At 31.0% G+C, this 16,257-nt stretch overlaps 1 protein-coding gene across 3 annotated transcripts; it reads left to right on the top strand.

Moving 5' to 3' along the window:
• Nucleotides 1-2,010: 2,010 nt before the first annotated feature.
• On the top strand, nt 2,011-15,916 carry LOC133311597 (uncharacterized). Of its 3 annotated transcripts, XM_061512697.1 has the most exons (23): nt 2,024-2,279; nt 2,629-2,765; nt 3,150-3,229; nt 3,435-3,521; nt 3,631-3,681; nt 3,773-3,890; nt 4,153-4,209; nt 4,311-4,375; nt 4,609-4,692; nt 4,773-4,823; nt 4,911-4,973; nt 5,361-5,407; nt 5,565-5,634; nt 5,752-5,814; nt 7,321-7,410; nt 7,511-7,549; nt 7,691-7,918; nt 8,008-8,093; nt 8,356-8,404; nt 8,487-8,567; nt 8,662-8,756; nt 14,511-14,701; nt 15,060-15,916. In XM_061512697.1, the coding sequence occupies exons 2-23, from the start codon at nt 2,648-2,650 to the stop codon at nt 15,329-15,331; spliced, it is 2,085 nt and encodes a 694-aa protein (XP_061368681.1). In that variant the 5' UTR covers nt 2,024-2,279; nt 2,629-2,647; the 3' UTR covers nt 15,332-15,916. The 3 variants fall into 3 exon arrangements, with proteins under 3 accessions (XP_061368735.1, XP_061368681.1, XP_061368806.1); XM_061512751.1 differs by lacking the exons at nt 14,511-14,701; nt 15,060-15,916 and adding an exon at nt 9,532-9,887 and having other exon boundaries at nt 2,011-2,279; nt 8,662-8,755; XM_061512822.1 differs by lacking the exons at nt 2,024-2,279; nt 14,511-14,701; nt 15,060-15,916 and adding an exon at nt 9,532-9,887 and having other exon boundaries at nt 2,750-2,765; nt 3,150-3,224; nt 8,662-8,755.
• The last annotated feature ends 341 nt before the right edge of the window (nt 15,917-16,257 follow it).

The raw sequence follows: 16,257 nt of genomic DNA, 5'->3' as shown, positions 1-16,257 counted from the left end.
TATTTTCTTTCTATAATTTTCATTATTTATATTTTTCTCTCACATAAAATGATATAGTTTTATATCCTTTTAAAAAACAAACATTAAACCCTTATTGGTATTATAAATGAATTGGAATATATTCTTTGCATGATTCTGTTAATATATATGCTACAAGTTTTTCAATAACTTTGTTATTAGTTTTGCTTCTTTTTGTTAATTTTTATCGTGCTTAGTGCTTACCACCTTTAAAGAACCTTTGAAGTTTCAATTATTATTATTTTTTTTTTTGATAACAATTCAATTATTTTTTTGTTTTGCTTAAACTTGCATGTCCTTGAATCTTATCCACATTCTAATATGATAAAAATTAAAACAATAGGATACCAAAAAATAAATAAATTAAAACAATTGAATCTCTTTTATAATTGCATGGTCTCTAATCTTGGCCTTACCCTTGTGTTAATTTGAAATAAGTTAATGTAATCATATATTAAATTAATGATGTAACGTTAATGTATGAATGGAAAATTCGTTTATACTTAAATGTTTTTACAAAATAATTTTTTTAGATTTATGAAAAAAATACTAAAACATCTTTTATACATAAGGTTTTTACTTTTTTTTAAAAAGGTTTTTTAAGTAGTATAATTTTTTTAATTAAAATAATTGTTTCTTAAGAAATGCAAAACAAACCGGCATGAAACCACGCTTCAGTTTTGTTAAACCATGCGTAACTCAATTTCCTTAAAAAAAAGTAACAAAAAGAACCATGCGTAATTCGTGCTATATTACGTGGGCTAAAACGCTAGCACACGGGTAATAGCTACCTCTATTAATTGTTTATATATTTAATAATAGAATAAATATTCTTTTTAGTCCCTAACAAAAAAATACGATCTTCACCTTAGTCCCTTATAAAAATAAATTAGTCGGTTAGTCCCTAACAAATTCAAAATGGACCCATTTAGTTAAAATTGTGGTCCCTCACAAATTCAAAAAAAATCCATATTAGTTCCTCAAAAGGACTAAAATAAGTCCACCTTGAATTTGTTAGGGACTAACTAACTAATTTATTTTTTTAAGGGACTAAAGTGGGGACCGTGTTTTGTTAGGGATCAAAAAAGATATTTACTCTTAATAATATATATAGAATTGAATCAAATATTAAATATTTATTAGTATTAACTAAGATTACACGATTAATAAACTAAAATCAATAAAAGTAAATGTAATTATTAATTAATAACCTATATAAATTTTGGGTTTATAGAGTTAATTTAGATAACTTTATTTAATATTCATTAAATAAACATAAAAAAGTGTGTGGCCCTATTTTTTATTTCTTCTTCTTTTTATATGAGTTCACATGAACCTCACACTTTTGTGGGTATTTGATAACATTAAATGAAGTTATCTAAAATAATTTTAGAAACTTTAAATCCATAAATTTTATGTGATGATTTATATAAATATATAATCAGATTATAAATTATGGATCTAAAGTTTTTAAAGTTACTTTAAATAACTTTATCTAATATTTATTAAAATACAAACAAAAAAGTATGTTAAATCTATCTATGTAGACCCATGTGAAGAGGAGAAAGAGAAAAAAATACGAGCCTCTACACTTTTGTGTAAGTATTTTAATAAACATTAAATAAAATTATCTAAAATAATTTTAAAAATTTTAAACTCATAAATTATATATTCATCGATGGAGATATATATATATAAATTTATATCGATATAAATTAATTTTTGATATATATATATATAATATTTTTCTTTAAAAAAATATAATATTTATATTTGAATTGGTTAATAAAAATGGAAGTTTCGTTATCTAATTCCGGGAAAAGCTGGAGAAAAAAGAAAGAGTAAAATAAAAATAAAAATAAAAATAAATTATTTTTCCATTTCTATATTTATTTTAATTTGCGTAATATATATTGAATTTGTTTGTGGGTTTGGCTTGTTCTATAAGTTCAAAGGTGAGAAGCTAGCTTCGTTGGTCACCCGCCGCCTGAAACAACAACGTCAACCACGAGGGGTGGGAGAGAAAGAGAGACAGAGAGATTTGGGTTCACACCATCTTAAACTCATGCTCTTTTCTTACACAATACATTGCCCAATAATCCCTCTTCACACTTCCCCATTTCTTGGTTGATTGAGATTTGAGGCAATTATTTTCAAAATTGAGCCAGCGAAGTTCCTAATTTTCTCACCTTCTTGTTGTGCCCATTAACAGAAGAAGAAGCCTTTGGATATAACAGAAGCACCTTGAAAGCCCCGTCATTGTAAAGTTCCTATTTTTCTCATTATTTGATTCTCTACGCTTTTTGTTCGAATACCCATCTTTTCTTTCATTGTAAAGTTTCGTTTTTTGTTTTTCTTGTTCTGCATGTGATGTCTTTGTAATGTCACTGCCGTTTTGTCTATTTTATCCTCCTATTCCCATACCCTTTAATGTTTGTGTTGTTGTCATCATTTTCATGGTTTTGTCAGAGCACAAAGGTAATTTGATTTCAGAAATTACTGCTTGAGTGGTGATGGTGATGGCACTATGTTTCTCTGTTTGTTTAGTCTTACGTTGTTGTTGCTGCTGTTGTCATAGTAATAATCTCTGAATTTGTGTATGTTACTTAGGAAAAGCTCCAGAGGAAGAATGAAGTACGTGTTGGTAACGGGTGGTGTTGTTAGTGGACTTGGGAAAGGAGTCACCGCTAGCAGTATTGGGGTGCTCCTTAAGGCCTGTGGTTTTCGAGTTACTTCTATTAAGATTGGTATTCTTCCTTCTTTGAATTGAACTCTCACTCTTTTCTTTTTCTTTCCTTTAATGAAAAAATGGTGAATTGATGGGAAAAAGAATTACTAGGTGGGTGTTTGCGTTTTTTTGTATCTGGGTTGGTATGAATTCAGATTGAATGATAAAATCTTGGTTCAGTTGATTGGATGACCAACTTGATTATGTGATGTTTCATGTGAAAGGAACTTTTTTATTGTCTTATAAGCAAAGGACTTAGCTTGCATTCACTTTTTGAGCTTGATGAATGCAGTGAAAACTCTGGTCTTCCTTTTAGTGAAACTAGTCTTTTGGTGTTATGTAAAATATTTATGTTTTTTTTTTTATTATTCTAGTTGTGTTCAAACTTATCTATCACTTGCAGATCCCTACCTGAACACTGATGCGGGGACAATGTCTCCTTTTGAGCATGGGGAGGTGTTTGTCTTAGATGATGGCGGTGAGGTAAATAGATTAGTTAGCTGCGTGTTTTTTTTTTTTATTTGTTCATGGGAGGCAAATTGCTTGTTCCTTTCAGGGTCTAAACTTTTTGCTTGAGATTGTATTTGATTAATTTTTAGTAACTTGGCATCTGCCATTACCATGTGAATGGTTTCAGTTGTTATGTTTTATTCATGTTTTATTTTCATTGTTTTTTTCTTGGTTGAAGGTTGACCTTGATCTTGGAAACTATGAACGTTTCTTGGACATCAAATTAACTCGTGACAATAATATCACAACTGGGAAAATATATCAGGTGGAGACACTGTCTGTTTTTCTCTTTTTATTTGTCTTATTAGTTTTTTATTTTTACTTGGTGAGGTGTGGCTATGGTTTGTTAATGTTTTGATGTTTTGAATGCTTAGTCTGTTATTGAGAAGGAGAGAAGAGGAGATTATCTAGGCAAGACTGTGCAGGTATGTTTTGTCCTTCTAATTTTTCCCTTTCAATCTATTTGTTATGGTTGATTGTGTCTTGGTTTTGATTTCACCTGTGCTGCACTGGTAGGTTGTTCCACACATTACAGATGCCATCCAAGAGTGGATTGAGCGTGTAGCACATATACCCGTTGATGGAAAAGAAGGCCCAGCTGATGTTTGTGTCATTGAATTGGGTGGAACTATAGGTAAGTTAATATTATTAGGACAAATTTTAAATTAATACTAAGGTTGAATTTGGTTTTCAGTACTATTATAGTTTTATTAAATTTTTATATATTTTTATTTTAAAAATCATGATTGAGGTTGAAGTATAAATTTAAACTAGTTTATATTTGGCAAAGAGTGAGTGCAAGTAGTATTGATTTTAGCAGTATTTAAAAAAAAAATGCCAGAACCTCTATATTATGAAATATTAATTTAAAATGACTTTTCTTTAATTTAATGTAGGGGATATCGAGTCTATGCCTTTTATTGAAGCTCTTGGCCAATTTTCGTACCGTGTAGGTAATGCTTGAACCCTCATAGTCTGCTGAATTATATCAACAAATTTGTGTTGGTTGTGCTTTAGTGAAGCAGTCTTGCATATTTTTTTATTTTTTTTCTAGGCTCTGGCAACTTCTGTTTAGTTCATGTCAGCCTGGTGCCTGTTCTCAATGCTGTTGGTGAACAGGTATACTTTAAACTGTATATTATCAACAAAACATTTTTATATATGTTTATTAGATTTAGATCAGGGGAAAAACATTTAGACTTATTAGTGAGTTTAAAATGGAATTGTTTTGTTTCCGTTTAGATATATGTTTCACTATAAATAAAATGGATTGAGATGCTGTCGTTGCATCTTTTCAAGTGGTACAATCAATTTAAAGTCATCTCTTACTTATTGCAAGTTTTAATCTGCAGAAAACAAAGCCAACGCAGCACAGTGTCCGTCAACTTAGAGGATTAGGATTGACCCCAAATTTTCTTGCTTGTCGCAGTTCAAAGGTCTGGTTTTTGCTTTTGCGTTTTCTTTTCATCCTGTTCTCTGTAATAATGATTGAAGATTTTTACTTTGTCTTTACCAGGAACTTGATGACAATGTCAAGGAAAAACTTGCTCAATTTTGTCATGTCCCGGTAATACGGCATAAATGTTGACAACTTTTCCTTTGCCTCTTATTATATCCTTACATATATTCTCAAAGCAAACTTTTGTATCTGCAGTTATCGAACATACTTACTCTCTATGATGTTCCAAATATTTGGCACATTCCTTTGCTATTAAGAGTGAGTAATTCTGTGGTATTTTATCAAACTTCATTCTGTGCTTCTCTTCTAGTATTACAGGAACCTTGTTCATGAAGTTTTAAATTGTTTAGCTTGTATTTTAATATCTTTTTGCCTAGATAGTTAAATTTTAGGGTAAAGTTACTATCATGTAACATAACCTAACCAATTTTTCCTACTCAAACAAAGATACATGTGGGTCCATACATATAATAAAAACAAAAAATAAAAAATGCTAATGCGGAAACCAATGTGAGAGTGGGTAAAATTTTTTATATCATGTTACATAATACTAGTTTTTCCCTAAATTTTATTATTTTCCGTTAAGTGATGTGATTCATATTATAACCATAAGTTTTTCTTTTGATATTATACTTTTTCAAATAGGACCAGAAGGCACATGGGACAATCCTGAAAGCATTAAATATGGGAAGGTTTGTTTGGCAAACTCATTCTTGTGTTGGTGTATTTCGGCCCCTAAAAAGAATGTTATCCCATTCTGCTGATATTCTAAGCATATATTGTTAGTTATGATATGGTAGGTACCTTAAGTGGTTCTGTCATTCCACTAATGATCCCTATTATTTGCAGTGTTGCTATGGAGCCTAATTTTAAGGAGTGGGTTGATAGGACAAAAGTTTACGACTCATTTCATGAATCAGTGGGTTTCAATATTTCATATATATTATGTCAAAAAAACAGAACTAATATATGTTTAGATATTTTTCTCTGTAAATAGTGCTAGGTATTGACCTCATAACTATTATGTTCTTCACAGGTTAGAATTGCAATGGTGGGAAAATATACTGGCCTTTCAGATGCATATCTTTCTGTCCTTAAGGTACATCACTCTAATTTCTTTTGCCAATGTTTGGTAGCAGTACATACTACATAATAATTCCCATTTATTTCTTTTTTTGCATTCTCTGCAACTTGCATTTTTAGTAGATGAATTTGTTGAGAAAGGCACAGTAAACTGTTGGTCTATAGTAGTATTATCAATCTATATTATTCTGTTAGATTTTATAGGAGTTTAATCACTAGTTTATCATTTTCGGTGCTGATTCTTAGTGTGGATGATCTGCAGTGATATAACCAGTATTGAGTATCCTTATTACCCCTTACAATTCTCATGCATGGAAACCTGAATTTCAGGGAGACTTGCAACGATTGATGGAGATTAGGAGTTTTTTGAATGCTGTTGAAACAGCAGATGGATGTTTATGGAAGTGTACAGCCATATTGTTACAGTCACGGCCAAAGGAAAGGATTTGGTAGAATCTGACATAAAAGCAAAAGAACCTTAAGAAAATAAGGAAAAATAGAAATAAGATAGGAGAATCTATGACTTGCACCTAAAGTAAGCATCAGATTTTCAAGAGTGGTAGGGAGTCATAAGATGTGACTAATTATGCATCACAGATACATATATATCCTGATAGAAGATGTTGAACTGCTGTTCATCTGCTCTCTGTTTTTTTCACTTGCAACTCTGCTTAATATCAATAGCAGAGCATATGTCAACAGATTTAGGGATTTATTTATGTAAAATAATTAACGAAAGTTTTTTCGTATTACCTTTTATTTTATCTGCAAGCATTATGTTATATTTCTTTATGAGTAGGCTTTATCCATGAATTTTTTTGCTTTGTTGTCAGTGCTTCTTTCTCTTTTTCAGGTAAATGGATTTAATGTTTGTTTTTTGTGAGGATAAACCAGGGACTTCTTATTTCTTAAAATGCGTATAATAATTCATTCACAAATGATTGATTTGGATGGCTTTGGGCTTGCATTGTATTAGAGTATATATAAGCTTTAGCTTAGCTTCGCCAATGTATCTTGTCTACTGTAGTCTTGGATGTATTGAATCCTTTTCTCTTTTCTGTTTGTTTTTAGTTAGCTAGAGTCTTGTATCATAAGCCTCGTGTCATCACATTCTCTATAAATAGAGCTCTTCTCTCTATTCTCAATTAGCAATGAATTCCCGAGTCTCTTTCTCTCTCTCTTTCTCTCCCTCTTCTCAAACTCTAATATGGTATTAGAGCTCTCTTTCTGAGGACCTGATCCATTTCGCCTTCCTCAATGGCTTCCGCAACTCATTCTTTAACAGAAACTCATAGCAACGGTAATCAAAGTGGTACGAATTAGTGTTCGAAGTGGAATCATGGAGAACAAAGCACCAACTCTCTGGAACTACCAGATTTCAGCGAAGCTAAGCTAAAGCCTATATATACTCTAATACATTGAATGTTATTTTCTTGTTTCAAGTGACTTTGATATTAACTAGCTCTATGGAACCTGTGAACCATAATATTACATAAGCTTAGGTATTTGGTCTTTTGTGCAGGCACTTTTGCATGCTTCTGTTGCTCGCAATCGTAAGCTTGTTGTGGACTGGGTTCCTGCCGGGGATCTTGAAGATGATACTTTTAAGGAGGTGATTTCTAATCTTTCTACTATTCTGCAGATGTTAGTGTTAGTTAACTGTTTTGTTTTACTTTATGCCAAACCCCTGATGATTAATTTACTGCTTGCAGGATCCTGATGCATATAAAGCTGCTTGGGGTCTTTTGAAGGTTCATAAATTATTCTACTATTTGGACTTTTTTGGACTTAATGCATTATTTCAATTTTCTTATGTTAATACTGCATTGAATTCAAATGCATTCAAATGTTAGTTTATATTCAGGTGTTTCCTAAATGAACTTCTGTTGCAGGGTGCTAATGGGATTCTAGTTCCAGGAGGTTTTGGTGATAGAGGAGTGCAAGGGAAAATTCTTGCTGCTAAGTATGCTCGAGAAAATGGTGTTCCTTACCTGGGCATTTGCTTGGGGATGCAAATTGCTGTCATTGAATTTGCAAGATCTGTTCTGGGTCTTCATGATGCTAATAGCACAGAATTTGATCCTGAAGCCAAAAACCCTTGCGTCATATTTATGCCAGAAGTATATTGCTCGATACTCCCATTTTACTTTGGTGATAATATTCTTCCTTTTAGAATTTAGTTGAGCTGGTTTATATTTTATTGATATAGGGTTCAAAGACTCATATGGGTGGAACTATGCGTCTTGGTTCAAGGAGAACTTACTTTCAAGTTGCTGACTGCAAATCGGCCAAGTTGTAAGGATTAAGAACCAAATTCCAGTTTACTTATATACATTCAAACATACTGCATATGCTGTCATCTCCTAAGGGATAACACACTGCCAAATGTGCTCCAGTACTTGAGTTTTGTTTATGCAAAGACTTTCGTCATCCCGAGTCCAAAAAGAAAATTCATTATCACATATATAATAAAAGACTAATTCAAAATGGTATCTTATGGATCTCTGTCAAATATTGATATCACATCTCTCATACTATAATTTTGGATTTTGCATAGGTATGGTAATGCAAGCTTTATTGATGAGCGACATCGGCATAGATACGAGGTAATCTGTATTTGCATGCAGAAGCTTCCTTTATGGGAAAGATGCATCATTGGTCATGTGCAATAATTGATGTTCTGTGCAGGTTAATCCTGACATGATATCACAACTTGAGAATGCTGGTCTATCTTTTGTTGGAAAAGATGAAACTGGGAGGCGCATGGAGGTGTGTATTTGCATGAAACCCTGATGCCATGGATCTTGAGATTGCCACAAATTGTTAACAATTTTTTGTAATCATGTGCGTTATACAAGTGCAGATAATTGAATTGCCTAGTCATCCTTTCTTTATTGGTGCTCAGTTTCACCCTGAGTTCAAGTCGAGACCAGGGAAACCTTCTCCACTATTCTCAGGTATTTTTTTCTGTAGAGTTACTTCATGCCTGTTTTCATTCAGATTCATTTATTGATATTTTTTTTTTCCAATCATGAAATTATTGATTCACTTTTCTGAGGATTGAAGTATAATTCATACCTTACAATTTTGTCTTGTGTGCCTAAACTTTAAATCTGCATCTTTAAGTTGGAAGTTCCAAAGCTTGGTTGAGATATTTATCTACAAATTTGCTTCGATCATATTGTCCTTTACGTGTTCTGAGTTAAGCATTTTGGTCGTTTTTCATTCCTGGTTTAAAATCTTCTATTGCCTCGATTTTAATTACGCAATAATGACTAAGTATTACTGACAAGGTTAATAATTAAAATGTCTTCATTTTAGCAGCCAACGCCTTTTGTAAACCCTGCAAAAAGAAAAAGAAAAAAAAGCCCATTATTTGTTTTCTAGATATCTATGCATGCATGTTTTCTTCATATTTTGCATAGTTTGATGGAATGATCATTGAATTGTAGAAGCTTAGCTTAATCACCTTTCACTGAATTTGTGGTTTGGATGGTTGTTCCAATTTGCATAAACAATAATCATGCGGAGTATTACAATATGTGCATTAAAGGTGCAATTTATATTATTTCTTTGAATACATTTCTTGTGTTCCATTTAATGGGTAAATTTTTGTTTTTTTATTTTAATCTGTTAAATAGATCACATTGTTGCATTATATGTGTAGTTTGTTCATTTTGTGTTAGACCAAGAGAGGCATTCTATACACTAAATGAATGCCTCACTGTAACAGGATTAATAGCAGCAGCATGTGAGAGGACAGGTGTGCCAGCAAGCAATGGATATGCCAAGTTAACCAATGGGATAAGTAATGGACACTCGCCAAATATGAAAACACATAATGGAAATGGGTTCAAATCTTCCAATGGTTCCTTAAATGGCGGTGTATATACCAATGGCAATGGCATATATGTGGATGGGAGCTGATAAGTAATAATGGGTTCTAATTTTTTGCTTACAAATGTGGTTTGGTTTTCTCTGTACAGTTTTTGACTGGATAGGTAATCATTTAGCTCCAAAGGGGTTTTCTGTCTAGCATGAAGCAAATTTTGAGTCTAACGGCTTTTATATTTACAATCATTAAGGTTGAAGCTTTTGGATGATATTTGTTCACAATGAATCATAATGGTTGTTAGTTTGTCATGATTAATTTGCGTAGGTCTCACCTTAATTTACTAAAAGCATGCAAAGCGATTTAAAATATTTAAAATTATTTGTTTTTCCTTAAATATTAATGAAAATTGTCACGCTCAATAATTTTTTTTTTAATTAATTATTTTTGGAGAAGTTCAAAGCTTCAGAGTAGTTTATTCCCTTTTGTGTTTTTTATCATTTATTTCCATCCGTTCATCACATCATTAAAAAATGGATTTGTCTTGTGGTTTTTTAATCCATACATCTTTAATTTTGAACGCATTTGTTTATTTTGCCCCTTGAATGTTACAATAAGAAAAATTATAAATTATGAGGTAGATGATTAAAAAAATAGTAAAAGGATTTTTTTTTCCCTTTTTATTAGAATAAATAAAAAATATTATGAGGCTTGTGGCGAGGAGCGATGTATAATGGTCATTACTAATGGAAGGTTCCGTTAAACATTCACTGAAATCTATTGCGCAAGAAATTAATTTTAATGCCACATCATGAAAAAATAAAATAAATGTTATATTTTTTGGCACTCGCATTGTAATTAAATTAGGATAAGTTGGCGTGAGGTTCTTAATTTTTTTTTTTTTCAGAAGTTAACAGGCTTATTAATAGTTATTTATGTTTTGTTTGTATTAAGAGTTATATTTACAAATTAAATTATTTATAAACTCTTACAACCAAATTTTAATAGTTTATTATCGTCAATTTAATAATTATGAATTATTGAGAATTAATAATTAATTAATAAGTGTGTCTCAATAAATCACAACCATTAGATTGACAGAAATCAACACTTAAGATTTGGTTGTAAGAAATTATAAACAATTTAATTTGTAAATATAACTCTCCTATTGTTTTAAATATTCAATTTATTTTTGTGAACAAATAAAAAAAAAATTAAAGATAAAATAAAATATTTGGATAATAAAAATACGTATGTTTTATATCATACAATGTCATTAACTATTTACCTCTACAACAATGATATATTCAAATGAAAAATATAAAAAATACATGTTGATGTTGAATAAATACCCCTATTTATAATGGTCACTCATACATCCTATTAGTTTATGGGTTTTGTTTATCTCATTTTTTATTTTTTTTGTAAATTTGTTTATCTCATTTTACATGAGATAAACAACTTTCATACACTCACAAAAAGAGACTATGTCTCACCAATTTTTTTTTTCTCTCTCCTCTTACAACATAAGGTAACTTTTTTTTCCCACTTATAATTTTATTTTATTTTTACAACATAAGATAACTTTTTCTGCAACATGAGAAAAGTATTTCCCTTAGTTTATTCAGTTACTTATTGTTCCTAAGGATAATGTTGATGAATGTTATAAGAAAAAGTTCAAAAATCTCGTAATTTGTTTTTTTATCGCTTGTTCCTATTTTATTTTTTCAATACTTCATCAACCATGTGATTTTCTTAACCGTAAAGTAAAAAGGACAGATTAATTCAATATTTATATGTATTAAAGGGGAATTTGGATGGAAAAAAATCACATGAGTTAAGTGATAGATAAAATATAGAAAGAAATAAATGATTATGAAATAAATTACATTAGGATTTTTGAACTTTTCGTAAAAAAAATTTTAACAGAAAATTTAATTTCACCTGTTTTTAAACTTAATTTGAAGTGATTTTTGATTTTGAAAAGAATGACAACTTTATTTAATGTTTGGTGTAAATTCAAACACAATGTTTAAAACGAAATTCAAACCCAATGGGTGCAGCTCAGTTGGTAACTTGACGCTGAGTTAGTGGGGTTGTATATGTGTTCGATTCCCGCTGAATGCATTCTTGGGGAGGGGGCTGAACCTTTAGCCATCACTGTTCTCCCGCACTCCGGATTAGTCCCATAGCCGACTCAAAGAGTCGAAGCTCGTGGGGATACCAGAGGGAGCCAACTCGTCTCAAAGAGATAATTAGGGTTGGGTAACTTCAAAAAAGAAAAAAAATGTTTAAAACGAAATTTCAAGTATCATTTCACTCACATAACCCTAAAATGAAGGAAATTGAAAATTTAACTTTTATTATGATGTGCTTATTGCAATCAAATATCATTATTTAGTTTTTAAGTTGATGGCCCAAAATATAATTTAGCAGATCTAAATAATTAATAACTATAATGAAAAAGAATGTAGAAACTCCATCAACTTCGGGTGAGTTCTCTGTTTAAAAGTCACTCTAGCAATTTTGTTGTATTTAATTGATGGCCAATTATTTACATACTAGGCGATCTTTGAATTTTTCTTTTCGAATAGCCCATTAAAATCGACTAATTGAATAATTAGTGTTAAACAAAAAAAAAACCCCTAAATTTTGTTCGCGTTACGATCTGGGGAAACCATAAAGAAATCCTAAATTTCTAACCACCTTCTTGAACATGCCATTGCTCGCTCTCATGGCAATACAATTTCGCGATTTTAATGGTTTTTATTGTGGGAAAAATGTTTGTCATTTTGAATGACAGAAAGTTACGTCATACAGAAAATTTGAATTTTAAATTAAAAGAAACCACTCACTTTCTCTTTCTCATGATTTCCGTTTTTCTGTATCTATCTCTCTCCTAAAATGACATAACTTATGTCATTTAAAATGACAAACACCAAACTCTTTTATTATTGTGTTCAACACGTGGGATTAGGGAAGTGTTGTTGCGAGGGACGGTTTGAAGGGTGGGTGAACGATTGATCACGTGCTGAGAGGTTTAGGGAAAGTTGAAGCAGTTTGGGTGGAAGGGGATGATTTGTTGGCATTGAAATTGGAACTACCAATGTAATTTGGTCTCTTTCCGAAAAAAAAAAAAAAAAACTAATGGTACAGCATTATTTTTCTTCAACAAATTTTGCAAATAGAAACGACTTGTAGTATGTAATTGATGCTTTGGATCACTACATCTCTTTGAAGCATTTCATGTTAAACCCACCACTATGTTGGCAGCACAGTTAATTCCAAGTAGTAACTATAGAAAGAAGCTTTGAGCAAGGTTCTAAACGTCCGTTTGGACGAGCTTTTAAAAAAAATGACTTTTTATTCATTATTTTTTTAAATAATCTTTTTTAAAAGGTAAAGTTATTTTACGTTGGATAAATGATCTGAAAATCACTTTTGAATTTTGACACCTCATTTAGGAACCATTAGATCAAAAAAGATCAATGGTGTCACATGCTTACAAATCAGAGTCGTTGATCTTTTTTAATCTAATGGCTTTCAGATGAGATGTCAAAATTTAAATTTGACACTGATATCAAAGAATTCTACCTCTAGTTATATATATCTGAGTCAACAGGTCCAATCAGTGATCCACCATCCGATCAATAACACCGGCTCAATTCTCAGATTAGGTTTAATAACACTGCTCCCATCGAATCATACAAATTTAATAACATTTATGAAAATTACATGATTCCTCTAAATGCAGGAGAGAGGAGGAAGGACTTAGTCACATGTGAGGCAAAAACTTAGGGAAACTAAGCGAAACCGGTGTAAATTAAGCAAACCGTGTCCTTCTTACAGACATTAAATATATAACAGCGATGTTACGCAACAGAAAAAAAAAATAGTTTTTGTTGGATTTCAAAGGTTGATTGTTAGATAAATTAAGTGGAATCAGGACCCCACTCACTCATCTAAAAATGTAGCACATCCCATCAGTCTAGCAAAATAATTTAGGTTGACTGATATTTTTCAGAGGATAATTGCTTATATAATTAATTAAATATGGTCACGGTTATATAATTAATTAAACCATAAACTCAAGTAAACATGGTCATGGTTATATAATTAATTAAATATTTAAATTTTATAACATAAATATAAAATAAAAGTAATTTTTCATACCTTGTTAATTTTTTATGTCAAATTTCATAATAGGAAAAAAAATTGACTTATAAATTAATTTTTTATTTTTAGTTAATAAAATAAAATTTAGATCTAAAAAAAAAAGTATCGGATGCATGTCAGAGCGTTGACTACATGTCAGAGAAAGTCGATCGTGTCAGAAACACATGTCGGAGTATTGACCGTGTGTCCTAAAATATTAACCATGTGTCGGACGCGTATCATAACGTGTCAGAGCGTATCAATGTTCTACACGTGTCTGAGACGCAATTTTTTTTTTAAAAAAGAGTGTCGGTGCTTTCTTGTCCAGCACTCATTTCTTATCTTATATCCTTCTTTTTCAATTTTTTATTATTTAAATTTACAATTTTTTATTTTTATTATTTTCATTTTCTTTATTATATTGGGTACTGCTGTATTTATTTATTTTTATTTGAATTTGAAACCACAAATATTTATTTATATCTCATGTTTTTAAAAAAAAATGAAAAATGAAATATAAAATTTGAATTTATATGTATTTATTCAATTTAAATGATTAAATCAGTAATCCATTGATTAAATCAGTAACCCAATATCTCAACCGGTTCGATTACCAAGTGCGAGTGTGATAACATTGCTATTTTCTATTTAAGGGCCCAACAAGGGAGCATACTCTTCTCATCTCTCATCCTTCGTTTATTACACTTTCGCTTCTATTGTTTCTTCCTTGTCATGGCACTAACTGGTAAACTTAGTGTTGAACTTGGTATCCATGCATCCGCTGATAAGTTCTTCGATCTCTTCGCAAAGCAACTCCACCATCTTCAAAACATCTGTGATAGAGTTCATGGAACCAAGCTGCATCAAGGTGACTGGCATAGCATTGGCTCGGAAAAGCACTGGACTTATACCATAGGTAAATACTTTTGTATTTAAGTTATAAGTTTATATTTTCTCTATCAACTTAAGATAAAATTATCTCTAGCAACTTTAAATTTATCATTTTAAGAATTAGGGAAATTAATGAAAGATATTTGGTTAAATTCATATAACAAGAAACAAATAAATTTTTTGAAATATCTTTCGTCAATTCCCTCAATTCCCAAAGTGCCGTAGTTGTAGAGTTGTTGGAGACAAATTCATCTCTATTTGATAGGAAAACAATAAACCCTTGAATTATATTATGTAAAAAATTGGGTTAATTAATTATTTTTCTATATTTCTCATACAGTGTTTGTGTTATTGATCTTAATTATATTGCTTGTGAAAAATAGATGGTAAGGTGACAACATGTAAGGAGAATATTGAATCCATTGACGAAAGGAACAAAACAATCACATACATCCTCTTCGATGGAGAAATCGATCAGAACTATAAGATCTTTAGGCTCATCTTGCAAGTTATTGCTAGGAATGATGGCGGTGCTGTTGTTAAATGGACTATTGAATATGAGAAGACCAATGAGGATGTTGACCCTCCATTTGGCTACATGGAGTATTTCACCAAAAGTGTTAAAGATATTGATGTTCATCTTCTCAAGGCATAGCTCCAAAAGTTATGAAAAAAATATCAAATCAGAAATAATGGGTTTGGCTTGGGGATAAGTGCTTATCTAAATAATCAGTGTGAAGTTTGACATGAAAATTAAGGATGTTTTCTTTTTCTGTTGATCTTTTGTTTGCATGGAATAAAATTGGAGATGAATGTCATGAAGAGTGTGTTAAATTATATGTTCAAAAGTTATGTAATTTAAATAAATGGACATTCGTGCCTTATATTACTATGACTATTATTAGTTTTTGTCCAATGCTTTATATTCTTTCTGAATTGTTTCAAAAAAAATTTGAAACTTTATTTTTTTTAAGTCTGATTAGCCAAATGTTCACCAATTGAGGGACTGAAGCATTAACTATAAGTTTAGGATACTTAATGTCTAATTTCCGATTGATCATGAATTTAATAGATTAATAAAACTAACTGTCTAAATGGTTGAGTAAGTAAGTAAAATTAGGGACCAATGATGTTTCTAGGGTTTTTTTTTACCCTTTTACCTTTTATTATATAAAAAATAATCATTTTCTTTCTGTTTCAAAACTATACCTCAATTTGCCCAAGAGAAAATTAATCGATTAAATGTCGAAAAAATATATTAATCGATTACTCAACTTTTTTTAATCATTAACTATCGATGCCTTCGTAACAAAGTTGCAGAGGAAGGGTTCTAAGGAAGCATAAGGATTCAAAGGTTCAGAGGAAGTCTAAGTATGACACATTAGACTTCAGAACAGACCTTGCAGCTAAGCATTGTTGCCTGAACTGTGGGAGCACCTATTTTCTCCACAACTTTCCCATTTGAAGGCATGGTACAACAAGGAAGCTGAAATTCTAGTGGATGCTGCAAGCAAAACAAGAAAGCTAAAGCTTCTTCAAAAAATGTGTGATGAACATTTGGATTCTGGAACTCATACATTT

This window comes from Gastrolobium bilobum, unplaced genomic scaffold, assembly GCF_033153095.1.
Source record: "Gastrolobium bilobum isolate Gb01-03AN ecotype WA unplaced genomic scaffold, APGP_CSIRO_Gbil_v1 utg110062, whole genome shotgun sequence".
Lineage (NCBI taxonomy): Eukaryota > Viridiplantae > Streptophyta > Magnoliopsida > Fabales > Fabaceae > Gastrolobium > Gastrolobium bilobum.
Note: the sequence above shows the minus strand (reverse complement) of the source record. Positions and strands in the feature narration are given on the sequence as shown.